The sequence below is a fragment of the Mchenga conophoros genome, linkage group LG1 (assembly GCF_057382185.1).
Source record: "Mchenga conophoros isolate Kocher_MC1m ecotype Shallow Benthic linkage group LG1, M_conophoros_male_GT1.1, whole genome shotgun sequence".
In the NCBI taxonomy this organism is placed as follows: domain Eukaryota; kingdom Metazoa; phylum Chordata; class Actinopteri; order Cichliformes; family Cichlidae; genus Mchenga; species Mchenga conophoros.
In genome coordinates, this window is record NC_140526.1 from 30,406,571 (window position 1) to 30,422,977 (window position 16,407).

Consider the following 16,407-nt stretch of genomic DNA (forward strand, 5'->3'; position numbering starts at 1 on the left):
GTGTTGGCTATTTATATTGCTCATAACCAGTCTTAATTATAAAGTTACTATTCTATAACATAACAAACCTCCTATTGATAAATAACGTTAATGTGTGAGGGTCTGTAAATGAAATTTGTTTTGTGTAGGGTGGTGAGCTCGGTGTGGCAAATCAACCAATGTCCTTTGTAATAATTTGCAGTGACTCTCTCCTCTAAGGCACCAAGAGGACCCAAACCATCAAATAGACCCCACACCATAAGAGAACCACTTTATCCCCTCACGTGCCCCCATGTATGTTTAAGGTCAGGTCAAGTTTCTCCTTTAGTTTTTCCACCCGTCTCACCTTTAAATAGTGGGGGAAAAATTCCAGTCAGTACTCCAGTCACCACAGTCAGTGTGGTGAGCTGCCTCAAATAAATCGATATATGGGAAAGACTAGATTGTGGATGGGCTCATTCACTGGGCCAGATTCTAAAATAAGAATTAAAAAAAAGAAAAAAGGCTAAAATAGGCCACTAAATATACTTGGTCAGGCCTGCCTGAGTAAAATCTCTATGAAAACACTGGTGCTGTTAAATAACCTTTTCATGGTTAACAGGGGTGCACTGAGGAAAAATCTTTCATGACCTTGTTTAAGCCCTGCGGTAAATCTAAATGTGACAGGCTAATTAATGAACGCCTATTTTCACCTGTAGAAATGTTTAGTAGAACACTGATGTTTATTCCTTCACATGTAAAAGCACAAACAGTAAGAAGCCTAGAGCTTCATTAAATGACCTTGGTAAATTGTGAGTGCAGTAAGTATGTGCTTGTCCTGCATATATCAACATACATACATACAGCTGAACAACTAACTTCAGGATTAGACAGATCAGACAGTAGCCAACTAAGTACTGCTTCTATAGGAAATGCTGATCAGCAAATGTGAGCCTTCTTTAAAAAAAAAAAAAAAAAGTATTTAGGTGGTCAACACAATGCCACAATCTACCCAGGGGTGGATATTCCTTCAAATCTAGTGGACAGTTAGACTGTATAACACTCAGAAAAACTGCAAAAACCCAAAAGCTACAACTCTGACTCTACAGGCCTCAATTAGCATGTTCAAAATGATTCAAAATGATTGCTTCTAAAGGTGGTTTTGCAAGCCACTGAATCATTTTTCCTCTCTTTTTTACATGACTGTATATAGGACACATAACCTGATACTGAATGCGCTGAATTATTTTTAGTACTTAAAAATTGGTTTCTATAACCCCCAGCCAGCATCGGTCAGGCTCTCAAAACAAGTGCTTTGAATGCAACTCACTGTGCTTTGTGGACAAACTGAGAAAATAATAAATTATTTAATTTGATAACTAAAATATTGCTAAGTTGCAGAGCTAATAAAAACAAAAGAGAAATTGCTGAAAACCAAATAAACATAACAGAATTATTGCTTTAAATGTGACCTTCTGACCTACCCAAGCCTTTTAATGTCATTATTCTCTACTGTTTTGCTTGAAGCACAATCTCTTAAAGAGTTTATGAAGAATTTGAAATAAGAATTTAAAATAAGTCCCAATGAAATCGTGATGTAAAAAAATTAAATAAAATAAATTGTGGGGATTCGCAATTTCCATTTCAGCAGCTTCAGCCACAAGTTAAAAAACAAACAAAAAACTAATTTGCTGCTGTGACACTGCTCTCACAGACAGTAGCCATCATTATTCATAAAGCTTACCAGACATTTTGCTACTGAACATTTCCTCCTTACATTTACCCGCCACCACAAGAGCTTTCTTCTCAGATGGGTAAAGGACTCAAAACTGTGAATCCTTTACCTCCTGCTTCTGTCATTGCCAATAAGAACACTGATATGTCTGGATTTATAAGATTGTGTTTTGGGGGAAAAACAAACAACATATTCTGTGTTCATAGCCGACACAATCTCCTTTCCCCCTTTTTTGTGCCTGTAGCTATTTGACAAAATAAGAAAGATAATAAATATCTATTTTGTAATTTCAAGCAAGTACAAAGAGCCACTTCTTCAAGCAAGCGAGGAACAGACCTATATTGATGACAAAGTGGTTTCAACTAATAGGCTTTTAAAATGAGCTATTGATCTTTCCTGGCCATTATCTTAAAAGGAACCTTCAAAAGAAAACAGCTTTCAGGACAGACCAGAAGCATAGAGGAACATGGACAGATATGGTCACTTAACAGACCCCCAGCTGCTTGTATCAATACAGACTAATACTGACAATGAGTGACGAAAAGAAACATTTTTAATGGATTCGACACAAATCCTATTTAACAGTGTTGGTGTTAAAGAAAGGCAAAAGATGTTTGGAACCGGGTGGCAGAGAGTGAGAAGGTGCTCTGGAAATCTTTTTGAAATCTGGCCCAGCTTGCTAATCAAGTCTCAGCTCACTTTCTCACAGTTTAAACAGGTGATTTACAATGTGCCATTTTACGGCAATATGCTTAATTAAGCAAATTACACATTTCTCTGAGATGTTTGTTTGGGTTTTTTTTTTTTAAAGAGTTTTTTGTCTGTTTGATTTTTTTCTTATGAGATGAGCTTCTCATTTTGGCTGCACACATCAGACACTACTTGTGCAAAGCCTTAGTTCAGTAGGATCTCAACAACAGAAAGAACATTAATATTCAGATGCATGAGCACTTCTATTAGGAATTGAAAACCTGAAACCTGCGTGCAATCGAAACCTAAACAAACAAGACTTACCTTCCACTCCGCTGATACACTTGACCCGGTCACGGACCTCCACGTTGTATCCCTCAAACGACATGAAGACTCCATTGGGGTGGTAGGGTTCTCGCTGGGCGTAAACCTTTGAATAGCTGTGCTGAAACTCAAAACGATCGTAGCCATCGTACTGCACTATTTTGCCGTACACTTCAAAGTACTTTTCCACCCAAGAGAAGGGCAGGTAGACTTCTCCCCCCTCTCGCCGGCCTTTGACAGTCGATTCATCATTGATTAAGCAGTCAATTTCTTCATACTTGATCCCCCCGACAACTCCGACAACAGGCGGGGGCTCGGGAGGTTGCGGGGGATGCTGCTGGCTGCTGATGCTAGCATCGCCGATCTGAGAACTCGTGGCCACCGGTGCAGCACGGGGCAGGAAGCGTATGGAGGTGTCACTAGAGCAGCGGTTCCACAGCAACACAGTGATGAGTGTGAAGAGGGCGCAGATAACGATGAGGGTCTTGTAGTTCACCCGAGCAGCCAGGCAGCGCATTATCACAACCTGCCTGTACAGCACAAACGAAAACAACTCATTAGAAGACTCTCATTAGAGTCAGAGTAGCCTGCAAATACATTTATGCTTAGCGTCTGCTATTATACACCAGCAGCCTGCTCTTTATGCTCTAGGTTAAAAAGCAACCACCTTGCACACACCTAAAATCTGCCTTTATAATAAAGCAGGACTGCATCAGACATTTTTATAAAAAAGGTGTTTTCATCTGAGCAACTGGAGGAAGAAGGAAAGAAACTATAGTGTGAGTTTGTTTTTCTTTTTGCAAGCACCTGTTTGAAATTTATAGACGGTGAAAAGTTTACCACAAGGATCGCACTGCTGTGTGAGCTTTCTTTTTATCCCGTGGTGCCAAACACATGGCCGCGACATCAGCTGTGTGCAGGAGAAATCTGTAATCCCATACCGCCATCACTGAAACCTTGTTCCTCGTTTACAATCGCTTTAATGGAGAGAGCTGACTAAAGTGGTTACTTAAGTGCATGTGAGTAACATAACTGCTCTGATCTTTTACAATGACTTCAATTTTACAAATGAGTAAAGTCAGCTGATTCACATTAATAGCACTTGCACTGAGTAGATAAATGGAATGAGGTCATTATTGCACTAAAAAAAAGTCAGAACATAACCAAGAGAAACTAGTAAAAGATACAATCTAGCATATAACAGTAAAGCTTTATGGTGAATGTCACAGTGTGTAAGTGCCTGGAGAGTGTAAAGTGCTACTGTTCTCCAGTGATTCTCTCACCAGATCATCAAACTCCAGATAAACCTGAGTGAAAGCCGCTTGGAACAATTTTCCCTAAATAGATGACATGTTGTAATTTGTGTCAAACACAGAGTTTTGCCTGCTTTTGTCTGGTGAGGAGGCCGTGTTGCCGTGGATGAGTCACGAGCACCTGAAGACAGAGCTGGTGCATTCATGTTGTAATTAAGACTGAACAATGTGAAGAAAAAAATAATTTTGTGTAGTCTAACTGATTTTTATTTTTCCCTTCTCTTTTGCATCGAGTCAATTGTGGTCTTCACTGCAACTCAAACTCCTCTAATCAGGACACCTGCATATGAAGGGGTAGTACAATATGTTAAGCTGGCTCTTACTGCATGGAAAGCTCAAGTCCACATCACGTCTGAAGTAGCTCGCCTGGCTCAGATCACAGAATCCACCAAGCAGAACCTTTAAATCTAACTAATAATAATGTTATAGCTTTTTAACTCCCACAGAAGCTTACATATATGCTGGGCTACTTCTTGGCCAGCAGCAGTTGCCAAGCAACCAGCAGGGACTCCAGAAAGTTATAGCTCCTGCCCAAGAAACACAGTTACTACAATTACGATTATCTTAAATAAAATTTTATAACCAAACTAAAAATAAATCTTGTATTTTAACTCATTCACAACAAACACAACAAGACTTGCACCACATTTTTGTCTCACTGCGCAATCCCTTACGTGCGCAAACCCTGCACCTCCTTGCAGGTCTACTTTTACTGCTGGTGGGCTTCAGTTCAACTTACGCTGACTGCCATTGACGTCTATAGACATCAATGGCAGTCAACGTAAGTTTTTCAATTGACGTCTATGGCAGTGAATGAGTTAAACTGCAAATTTCTTTAATTTCTAAATATAATTGAACTAGTGAAGAGCAGACGGTCATTGGTAGTGGGTTAGTGCCAGGTGGGAGCTTCTTTTTCTTAAGTCCATCTCATAATGACCTGAACTAAACCAAAGTCCTTTAGTAAACACCTCCAGGGACTTATCGAGCTTCAAAGGTCACAGAGTTAAAAAAAAAAAAAAAAAAAAATTATATATATATATATATATGGATCTGTAGAATAAACAGTCAAATCTGGTGAAGTCAAAAAGTCTACCCCCCTTGAAGTTACACTTGTACAACAATATTTGCTGCAAAGTTCTCCCACAGATTTCACATCATCACTCTTTGACTGTCATACTTCTCCTTAAACGGTGTCTCTGCCTAAGCAGTGAGTGACCTTTAGGACTGGATAAAGAGCACAGATGTAACAGATGTGACTCTGAATTTATAATGAAACAAAATGAGGACGACACTGCAAAAAACTCTTTTAAAAATCAAAGCCACACCTTTATGATCACTTAACCTCAATACATCAGACATGCACTTCCCATCATGACAATGCTCAACTTCTGCTTAGATAAATACTAGAGGCAAAACAAACCATATCCTCCTGATGCTGGCTTACCATCAGTCGCTGCAGACAAAATTTAATTTAAGGTCATTTTGTTTAATTTTAAAGCATTGCATCCTGCTCAGGCCATATTGCAGGTCCCTTAGAGGTTCTCCTCAATTACCCTTTCAAAAGGTTTAAACCATCTCTCATGTCTTAAATTGACATTTTTGATTCCAGTCTTAAGAGATATTTTCCCCCCTAATTGAATCTACATAAAGGTTACTGTCACTATCATTTATATTCTGTATCAAATTATGTGCTCTGTGCATTTCCACCTTATGGATGTTAAATTTATTACAGTAAACTATCTGGGTGCACTTTGGTTGATATGCTGCTTTTCAGATTTTGAATTAAAAAGCAGCATGCAAATCAGACGTGTTACTTTCTGCATCAGTCTTCTGTTTTCATGTCCTCTGTGTGTCTCTGACATTTTCGCCAAGCAAACAAGAAATCAATACACATCCTTAGGCCTCGCCTCTTCCTCCACACTGATTACAGCTTACTGCTGATAAAATTTACTATTACACTGATGACAGCGCCCCGTCCTCTGATGACAGAGGAGGGAGAAAATCACTATTCGCCAAGTTCATTTCACTATCTCAGCTTAAACTAGCCACAACTGAAGGTCAGCTCAATCAATGGGCATTAATTGGACAAAAGTAATCTTCTGTAGCGTTGCAAAGTCAAATAATCACACTAGTGGCCTCTTAAGAAAGTTAAAGTGTTAGATTACTTGCAACGAAAAAATGCTTTGAAATACAAACACAGAAGGAACGCATGCTGTAGCAGATGAAGCTGCGGCTCCGTGCACGACAGGGGGGAGTATTTTCTCCATTACTGGATGGAAAAAGTTTTCAGCTGGATTTTATGAGAAAGAAAAGACTTTGGTGCATGTCTGCAGCTGGTTACTTACTGCCACACGTTAAAAACCATCACTGATATTTAGAGAAATGACAGCGCGGTACAATGATAAAAGATGAGGCTGATGGGAGCTCTGACAATGTTGAAAATGTGAGGCGGAAAGACTGGGGACTGCACCCTGAAAGATAAGTAGAAACAGCCCTGTCAAGGATTCCAACTATAAATAAAAGGCTCTTTTTATAGTGATTCGTTGCTAGCGTTGAGGCTTGGGCTAAAGGTGGATATACATGGGCTTTAAGTGTGGCAGCATGAGGAGTATCCTAAAACCTCTTGCTCACTTGGTTTACCTAAAGGCATGTCCCATTTCTCAAACGTAATTTACATCTTCACGCTAGAACAGTAGGCACACTGGAAGAGAGGTTAATGTCACGGGTGAGCAAATTACAAGATGCGGTTTGTTTACGGATCACAAACCATGAATGTTCTGTCTGAGGAGATTTCGCACTCTGCCACGTCTTACACCCAAATAAGCATTTGCAACGTTTCTGTAAGGTTGGGACTAGCTGTAGAAAGCCAAAATACCCCTAAAAACTGTAAATAACAGCAGAGATGGAGAAAACCGAGAGACTTAAAAACTGTTTATTCTAAGAAACTGGAAAGCATGCCCTCCTTAGAATGTAAAACTTAATTTCCATCAAATTCTTGGCAATAAATATAAGCAGAAAAATGAGACAGTGTTGAAATTTTATCAGTGAAAGAGTGGTGTAGCACTTGCAACATCAAGCATGTTTAAATCAGAAAGTTAACAGTTTTTAAGAATGGGCATCTGTCTTTTCACAACAGGTGAAACAGGGCACCTTCTGAAGCATGCTCTTACCTGAGCACATCAAAACACCTTATGTAAGCCACGCCCATATGTTTTCTCTGTTGTCACCATGATTTTTCTTTTGTCATGATCACGGCAGAAATATAAAATGAGCGCATAATTTACAGACCAAATGTTTACCTTTTGCTTTTCTAGTTAATCTTTAAACAAAGAATCTGTTACTTTGTGTCAGAACACAGGACTGCTTTTTGTCCGAATCCCCACTTAGTCAGAAGAAGCGTTATATTTATTGGAAAACACCGTCCAAATGAAAAATGTGAACTGTCTGTATTACAGTATGTAAACCAAGTTGACACAAAAAAAATTAGTTTGATTTATTGTTCCCTCGACTCCGTTTCCACAAATGAACTTCTTTGCAAATCATCTCTGCCGCTATGTTAATTACAAGACAAAAACAACACTTCGTTATGCAGACACTAGCTGCGTTGTCTCTGGTGTATTTTGACCCAAATTCACTTCTATCTATCAGCAATCTGTTTTCATCAGAAAAAACAAATAAACAAAAGACAGCAGTGTTTTTTTAAAATTATCATTGAAAAGACTTGTGTTTATGTCTTCCATATGAATTAATGTAAATGAATGGCTGCTATGACACAGCAGAACAGGCAGTAGTTGTATGGTATTGACGGGGGACTGCTGAGTGAATTCAGCACTATAAACTCCAGTGATTCGATTTGATGGAGTTTATTTATTTAAGCATTACCTTAAAGATATTAAGATTAAACGGTTAAGAAATCCACATTTGTTACTTAGTGGAGGGCATGGAGGTGGAAGATCAGCAAAAGCCGTTCTGAGGACTTGTTTATACGATACACATCTGTGTAATCCACTGGTTATCAGATAAGCTCCGGAGGTTTTGCATAGATGCACTCCCTTGGGTGACAGTACCGCTGTGATCTGGAAGAAAACTACACTGTACACGATACTAAAACATATCTTTACAACAGGCACATATAGCTGGACAGCAGGTGAAAGACAATCCTGTTGGAGGATAAAAGTCTTCCATGCCTGACAGATTAGGGAGAAAGCCACTGCAAAACAAAAGCAGCTTTTCAGCTTACAGGATCCCAGTGTTCTGGTTATGGAAAATGAGAAGCGACTGTAGGTACAGGTGAAGGCTTTTCTTCTATATTCTATAGTATAATACGATGGCACTAGGAACTTACAACAGTAAATTGTTTTTGAAATTATGTTTTGTATTTTTGCCCACATCAACTCTCATGTCAATCTGTATCTTTCATTCCAACAAGACCAAGAACAAAACCTGTAGTTTTACAAAGTAATTTTCCCTTCACTCGACATGACTAGAAGAATGCTGGAATCACAAACACAGCACCCAATTAATGTACCGACAGCCCCCTGCAATACAAATGTGAGCAAACGTGTGGTAGAGACTGAGCAGTGAATCTGCACAGATGCAACTCTCTGCACTTGAGTGCAAGAATATAATTAACTGAATCCTTTTCGTCTTTTTCTGACAGATGTGTCAAACACGCCGGCTTTTTCCAGTGTCAGGCATTGGCACTTTTATTTTTTAACTTGCAAAGATTGGAGTTTTCTGTTGGTGCCACAAAACCTCAAGAAACCTTACAGAAGTCTCTGATACAATCATTGGCTACTGGTGTTTTTTCACTCTTTCCTATTTTTTTTTTCAAACAGAGTCAAAGACTGACAACCCACACGTTGACAGGTATAATTAATATTATTCAGTTGTTATTGTTAATTACCAGAATATTATAAAAAGCCACTGTATATGCAACTACATGTAAAATCAAAAAGCTGCTGGTAAATCACATCTGACTTTACACCCAACTGAAAACTCCTAAATGATACTGCTGACAGTCGTCACTGTAGTCGGCTGAGAAAACATCTGCTTCACAAACACACAGGTCTAGCAAATTCACAGTCACGAGTCCCTGGGGTCACAGGGCACTCGTATGTCTAACAACACACAGATTCTCTGCTGCTAATGCAGATCAGAGGCTTGAAAATCTACCTTAAAAATCCCCATAAAAATCACATCTCTTGAATGGGGACTTCAATTTAAACTAACTACAAATCTCGGTCCAGGTCTCCAGTGCAGAATGTACAACATTTATACCGAGTGAAAACTGTTGTGGCGTTGGGCTTACAGATGGGTGAATGGAGTTGTTTTTCTTCTCCAGCTCCAGGGGTAACAGTCACAAGCAGTCATCACAGCAATAAAAGCTTGAGTGCTCATGAGATATCCTTGGGGAGCTGTTGGAGCAGAAGCCCAGAATGCGTGAGGTGCAGGTTTTTGTAGCCTCAACTAAACTCCTGGCATTTCACAGCCTTCCTCCAGGGGTAAAGTAAGGCAGGGGTTTGAGACTGCCTGTAAATTATCAGCTTATGCTGAAGCTCTGAGGCATGTTAGCTCCTGCAGAGATGTGATGGAGTTTGTGTATGTGTGTGTGTACACTCTGGATGTGTTTTTAAGCCTGATTATGATAGCGTAGGCAACAGAACAATTCAAGGCAACAACTGACAGGAAAAATAAACAACTTACATCTTTATCCATGAACCGCTGAGCATGCAGCAGAACTGCGTGTATCACCCGTTATATGAGGCACAGTCTATACTCCTATAATCCTCAGAATATTATAATGTATAATTGATTTTGCATGCAAACATAAAACAATCTGTCATCAAGATATGTAAATACTCTCTCAGCAATGTAATCAATTGTATATTTAAGACAGGTTAAACTTTAGAGGTGGGAATCACCATACATCCCACGATACGATATTATCACAATACTTAACGCACGATACGATATTATTGCAATTTTAAAAAAAATATTTTGCAATATTCAGATTCTGTACATAAAGTTAAACTTTATCAATATTCATTTTATCTAATATCAAAGTCTCGCACTCAGTCTTTCTCTCATTTCAGTCAGTTTTATTGTTGACAAACTGAACGGTTTGTTTTACAGTCTAGTCCAACTTAACTGAATGCAACCATCTGGTACAATTATAGCTATTCTGAACTATGCAATTTATGAAAACTATGCAGCCCATTCAGCAACTGAAGAATTTGAAAGTAAATTAAAACAAAATATAAATTTACATTAAATAAAAAAAAGTTTTAAAATTAAAATAAAACATGTCTTAAAGTAAAATAAGTAAACTGTCATGTTTATTGCTGCCAAAAAAAAGTTAAACACATTTGGACAGTGAAGGAATGTCAGGATTCTTCCTCAGAAAAAAGGATCAACATGCTCTGAGCACAAAAACCTTTTTTGTAACAAAATATCGATTTCTGCTGTCCCTGTATCGATACATTATTAGCAAACAAAATATCACGATACTACACAGTATCGATTTTTTCCCCCACCCCTATTAAACTTATACAAGGTCAAAGCACTCATCATGCTACCACAAACGTAAAGGGGCATGAGACAATCCAAATGACTGACTTAGTCGGATCAGACATTAAACAGCCTTTAACATGCCAACTCCCTAGTGCAAAGTCTTTGTTATGTCAGACTGCATCCACGTGAGAATACCCGGGTAGCTTTCATGGTGACCCCAGACGGTTGGTGAAATCCTCAAGCCTCAAGCTCAGACTCATCTTTACATACAGTCTACAGCTTGATTTAAAGAGAGTATTTTTTTTTCGTTACCAAGAATAACAATATTTAACCTCCTAGGACCTGGCGTCCATATATGTGGACATCACATTTTGGGTTATTTAGACCAAAATACTCAATTTTGCTCTACAAGGACCTGATATCCACTTACGAGGACATTATACTGCTACTGTTCTATCAAAATTTTAAATGAATATCCTCATATGTGGCTCTTATTTTTATTAAAAACAAAAATAAGGTGAAAAAAAAAATCTGGTAATTCTTTGTTTTTACATTCATCTGGCCCCAATATTGTCCAAATATCAAAGAGAAATTTAAAATGCATGCTGTGGAAGAGTTCGGCTCTTAGGAGGTTAAGGAAGTAGAAGTATGAAGTCACTTGAGTACAACACTTCATTTCACCTAAACCTATATCAATATCTGTCCAGAAAAGGTATGCCTATCACTGTCGCTTCAAATACTCAGTAATAGTAGATCGCAGCTATCAGTTCTAAACAGACATGAGAAACCTTGAAACCCTCATCACGCAAAATTATTCCGTTTTGTTTGGAGGCAGCGGAAAAGTGAGTGCACTGCTTTGAAGTTAATGCGCCTGTGTGTTTAATCTCTGCTTGGCGGATTAAGCAGGTCATTACTAAAAAGCTTATAACTAAGGTCTGCTGAGATTTTTAGCCAACTCTTAATCAAATGGAGGGGAGACGAGAAAAATACAGGGTCATGCCTGGTGCTACAATACCATAGAAACAAATGCAGGTTTACTAAACACAGAGAAGCAAAGGGATCTAAAATAAGGGAATGAAGTCTAACCTATGGTGTACAGTTGTAGCAGATTATTGGGGTCAAGTAATTTCAACTCAAAGTAAAAAATAAATCATCGCCAGCATTTAAAAAAATAAATAAATCATTTATTTCTGTAATTTTATCCTGTTATTTAATAGTCTTCTTCTTCGAGGAACAAATAACTTGACAGCAGTGATAGGCAGAAATGGCATTGTATGTCTTATATTAAGAAGAGATGCACTGATTGAAGTGTGACCTGCTGATCGCCAACTGTCATTTTCTTTTCTCAGAACTATAATTACCAGCACACAAAAACAAAAAAATCTACTTCTGTTTTACTTTTTCTCTTCTGTTCTGTTACTGATTTATAACTAGGGATGGGTATCGTTTAGGTTTTATCCGATACCGGTGCCAAATCGGTACTTTTGAAATGGTGCCGGTGCTCAAACCGGTGCTTAAAGAATGGAGAACACAAAATTGGTCCAAAAACCTCTCATGTTCAGCTGTTTTTTGTAAAAATATAACAATGTTAGCCTTTTCTGCAGCTATGGGGCATATATGGTATCACTCTTGGCTGGAAGCAGTGCTTAAACAATGGAAAAAACACAAACTTTGTCCTAAACCTCTCATGTTTAACTGTTTTCCACTTTTTCTTTGGTCATTTTAGCCTTTTTAGCCAGGGTGAAGGGAGTATCTGCCATCAAACAAGAGGACAGCCGCATGTAGCTATGATGATGTTTGCTAGTTCACCTTACATGCATTAATGTAATAACGTGGTTAGCCTACTCAACGTAAATTAGCTACTCATGCAGAGAAGAACGGCTGCTGCTGCCATCATCCGTCATCATTTCTGCTACACTGGCAGGGCTAGGGACCAGGACTCTCCTCTTCGTGTTTTTGGGGGATGTTGCATAACAGGCAACCCACCCGCAGTAGAGGTCTCGCAGCAAGCTATCAAATACGGCGCATTTCTGGGCTTTTAAAAAAAACGCTATGCGTCGCCAGGTGTTTCATCGGATTTGAGGTGTTACCTCCTTTGACAGTATCACAGTATCAGCTTAAAGCACTTGTTGCAGGCTGCTGAGTTTGCATATTTTGCTATGAAGTACAGCCAGACTTTTGACCGCTTCGCCTTGGACATTTTTAATCTGTAGCTCTGCTCTAACAGAACGTATGTACCTGGCCCCGCCTACTATCCTCGGAAACGTAAAATGATTGGCTAGAATCTAAAGTGTATCACAGCTCAGGAAAAAAAAGCACCGAAATGTGCGCTGCTTTTCGGTCTGGTTACTACCGTTTATGTCAGAACCGGTACCCATCCCTATTTATAACTACTACTTTTCTTCAATGCAACATTTTATTTTCATAACAATATTATTAATAATAACAAAACAATAAATTAAACTTTAAATATTCCCTAAAACTGCTATAATTAACAGGATTGGCTCTTGTTGAAACAAATATAAAGCGCTCTGCTCCTGGAAAAAGGCACAAATATCATAGAATTGGGTGGTATAAATGGTATAGAGTAGAAATGATATGAATTTGGCCAACGGTAGAGATTTTTACTATACCGCTGCTATCAAGCTGTGCCTGGTCAAAATCATCGCAATCACTGCAAGCATGGAGCTTACACGTGGGGAGGAGGAGGAGGTGCCCATGAAGAAGAACGTCGGTCACATGCACCTGGGTTTGGGTTTAAGCAGTTTGATGTTAAGCAGAAAAATATCATCTGCAAATTATGCCGGGTGACAGTAATAGTGAAGAGACGAAGCACGTTCTGGAATATGAGAAAAGCCAAAAACTGCGCTCTCCTCAAACGCCCAGTCAGTCAAGTGGAAAGAAAAAAAGGTGGCCCTACACACCGGCAGACTGATCTTTTCCAAAGGCACATTTTATTTTAAACAACTTAGAATTTAGTGTTCTACTGATATTCTACGTGTATTTTTTATTCAAAGATTTTTGCGCATTTATCTTCATTTTTATTTGTTATTTAAGAATTTTGTGTTACATTGTTTGAAAAAAGATCTATTACATCTTAAAAATCATTTTAAAAGTTTTATAATTAAAACACAAACAAACAAAAAAAACGTTTGCACAATAAATGTTCTTAAAATGGCATTCTATACTCTATCTATATACAGAAGAAAAGAATATATCGCAATATAGATCATTACAGCACATGCTTCAAATTATACCGCCCAGCCCTAAAATATCATATAACATATTTTAGCTTACCAAGCAAAAGCAGGTGCAAGAAATGTATGTAATTACACAAATGTGTGTTACTCACATAACCTTCCAGCATGTTTATAACTATAACACCAGATAACAAGACACCGACCCTTTGCCTTTTTTTACTCATCTCCATTATTTCCCTTGTAACCACTTTGATTCCTTGCTCATACCGAGGCTGCTGGCTAGCTTTAGCGTTGCCCACTTTGCCTTTTTTAGTTGGCTTTAGCTGGGTGAGGGTGATTTAACCGTCTGGACAGATTTGTTGTTGTGAACTGTTTTGTGGTGTTCACGTGCCGTTTACTTTGTCGAACTTCGTGCCTTCACTCATAGAATACTTCCATGCTAATGACATGTTAGCATGTGGCTGTGAGAATATGTGCAACTATATTACAAGATGTTCTTCATGTAAGTGTTTCATGTAGGTCTCTCAGTACTTCCTTAAATAACTGATTTAAATGGACACCATGTACTGAATCAATTATTTATTTAGTGTTACTCTAAAGAGTAACACTTTTAAGATTTCACCAAAAATAAGGGCCAAAGAGAATAATTCAATCTCTAAAGAGAAACACTGCATAACTGGTTTAAAGTTCAAAAGCATACAAAAACATCTTACGCAGCACTACAATGTGATATAAGTTACAGCCTTAAACATCAGCCGTGGATTGAAATGCTGTGCGATTATCTAGCACTTAAAACAGGGCTGCATGGGGGTGTGTTTCAGTATCTCAAGGCCAGCACTTTATCCTCACACAGATGCACAATTACCTGTTACGCAAGCAAATGAACAGTTAGTTCCAAGAGCTCCGTCTTTCCCCATGCTATCAAAAATGTTTCAGAAGAGAAATGCAGCGCTTAAAGGGACTTGTAACAGATATGCCTAATAATTTCATCATACAAGCGAGACCAGGCCATTTTTCACAGTGGATATAAGAGCAGATTTAATTTGCCCATGTAATGCAGTTAAGCACCAATCTGCATGTGGAAGAGGTTTTAGTGCACATCAAGTGTGTTGGTTAATTTCATTATTTATTTATTTTTTTAATATCGACAATGTTAAAACTTGTCACAGTCAAGGAGCGTGCATGAACCAAATATTTACACAAAATGTCATTTAAAGAACAATCTCTCCCCCGTCCGTGCTTCCTGGACCACAAATATAACTGTCTCACTCTAAATCTTGACGGTGACGTCTGTAAGGACAGTGATACTAACCTCTTCTATTCATTTAGAAAGAGATAAACAACTGGCTGAACATCCTGTCACACTTCACCCAGCGTCCTGTCCCGGCTCACTCTTCTGGTACTTTCTGTCTGCAGTATCTGTAACACCAACAAAGGAGACACAAAACATGAAAAGTCACTATTGTTTCTCAAAGGTGAACTCATATTTTTTTATTTTGCGTGCATGATGAGGACAATGTATGTGTAGGTGTGTAAAAGATAAATACTCCACAAAAAACATCTTTTTTACATGTTAAATGCAAGCTGACAGATTTCATGGGATGTACTGCTTTTTTTAATATAACTGAATTGCTTTTATTTGAACTGAGCTCTTCACTCAATTCTAATCATTTTTCATTAATGTAGCCACAAAAAACCCCACAGCCTCATAAGCAGACCTTGTTACTCAAACATTTTTTTTTAAATTCATTTCCCAAAATCTGTTATTGCTATTGAGGGTCACATGAAAGCAAAAAATGCACCAAGTGAAATGCACTAGGCAGCTGTTGGTTACAAGCCCACTTCAGACAGGTAAAAATACTCACATGTGAATGGGAAAGGTTCAGTTAGCATTAGCTGATAGTAGAGAAGAATGAATTCCTCCTGTGCACTGGTTTAAGCAGGCTCTACATCGCTCAAATGAAATCCTTTAACTGGCTAAACGCTTCCTGGGGTAAATTATGACTGATTGCTCCTAAGCGGCTTTTCAATACCACCTTTTCACAGAGCAGCAAAATTAGCCAGTGTATCTTTTTTTTTTTTTTTCCCCTCAATGTGGCAAATTATAACTTTAAATCAATGCTACAAACACAGATGCACAATAAATTACGATAAGAAAACCGATGCATATTTGTAATTGCAGCTATTGCAGGGTCACTAATGTACGCCAATCTATCAGTCCAAATATGCAGTTACATGGATACTTCCCTCTGCAATTAATCTTACTAGTTTATTTCTAGCTGCTGCAGTGGCAAGCTATTAAATTAAAGAAGGTACTAAATCGCTACGTCAAAGAGAATATATTGATCTTTTTTATGAAAAGTGCTTATTGACAGAGCAATTAAATTAGATATCGAAGAAATTAAACCAGCAGAGCTTCATTCTGTCAGTGCACGGCCAACTGCAATGTGACAGACGCAGAACGACAAGGCCACTAACAATTTGAAACTGGCAAATCAACAACAATTACAATATTTTAAAATGTAATGGTATCCAGTTACACAAGAGTAAAATTGTCCCAGTGATGTTGAGGTATCTACGTAGATCCTTCTAGATCACTCAGTCGGGAACATTTTAAGCAAAACTATCTGATGGCTACCACTCCCTCAAACTAGTAGCAAGTATATTTTTGCTT

At 38.3% G+C, this 16,407-nt stretch overlaps 1 protein-coding gene across 1 annotated transcript in view; it reads right to left on the reverse strand.

Annotated features, from left to right (window-relative positions):
• glceb (glucuronic acid epimerase b) overlaps window positions 1–16,407 on the reverse strand; it is a 61,427-nt gene that overhangs the window by 22,102 nt on the left and 22,918 nt on the right. Inside the window, exons 2-3 of the mRNA XM_085274548.1 lie at window positions 15,046–15,152; window positions 2,708–3,237 (exon numbers count right to left, since the gene is read on the reverse strand). Of these exons, the coding sequence (XP_085130674.1) occupies window positions 2,708–3,224 (517 nt within the window). The 5' untranslated portion in view covers window positions 3,225–3,237; window positions 15,046–15,152. The remainder of the gene's footprint in view (window positions 1–2,707; window positions 3,238–15,045; window positions 15,153–16,407) is intronic.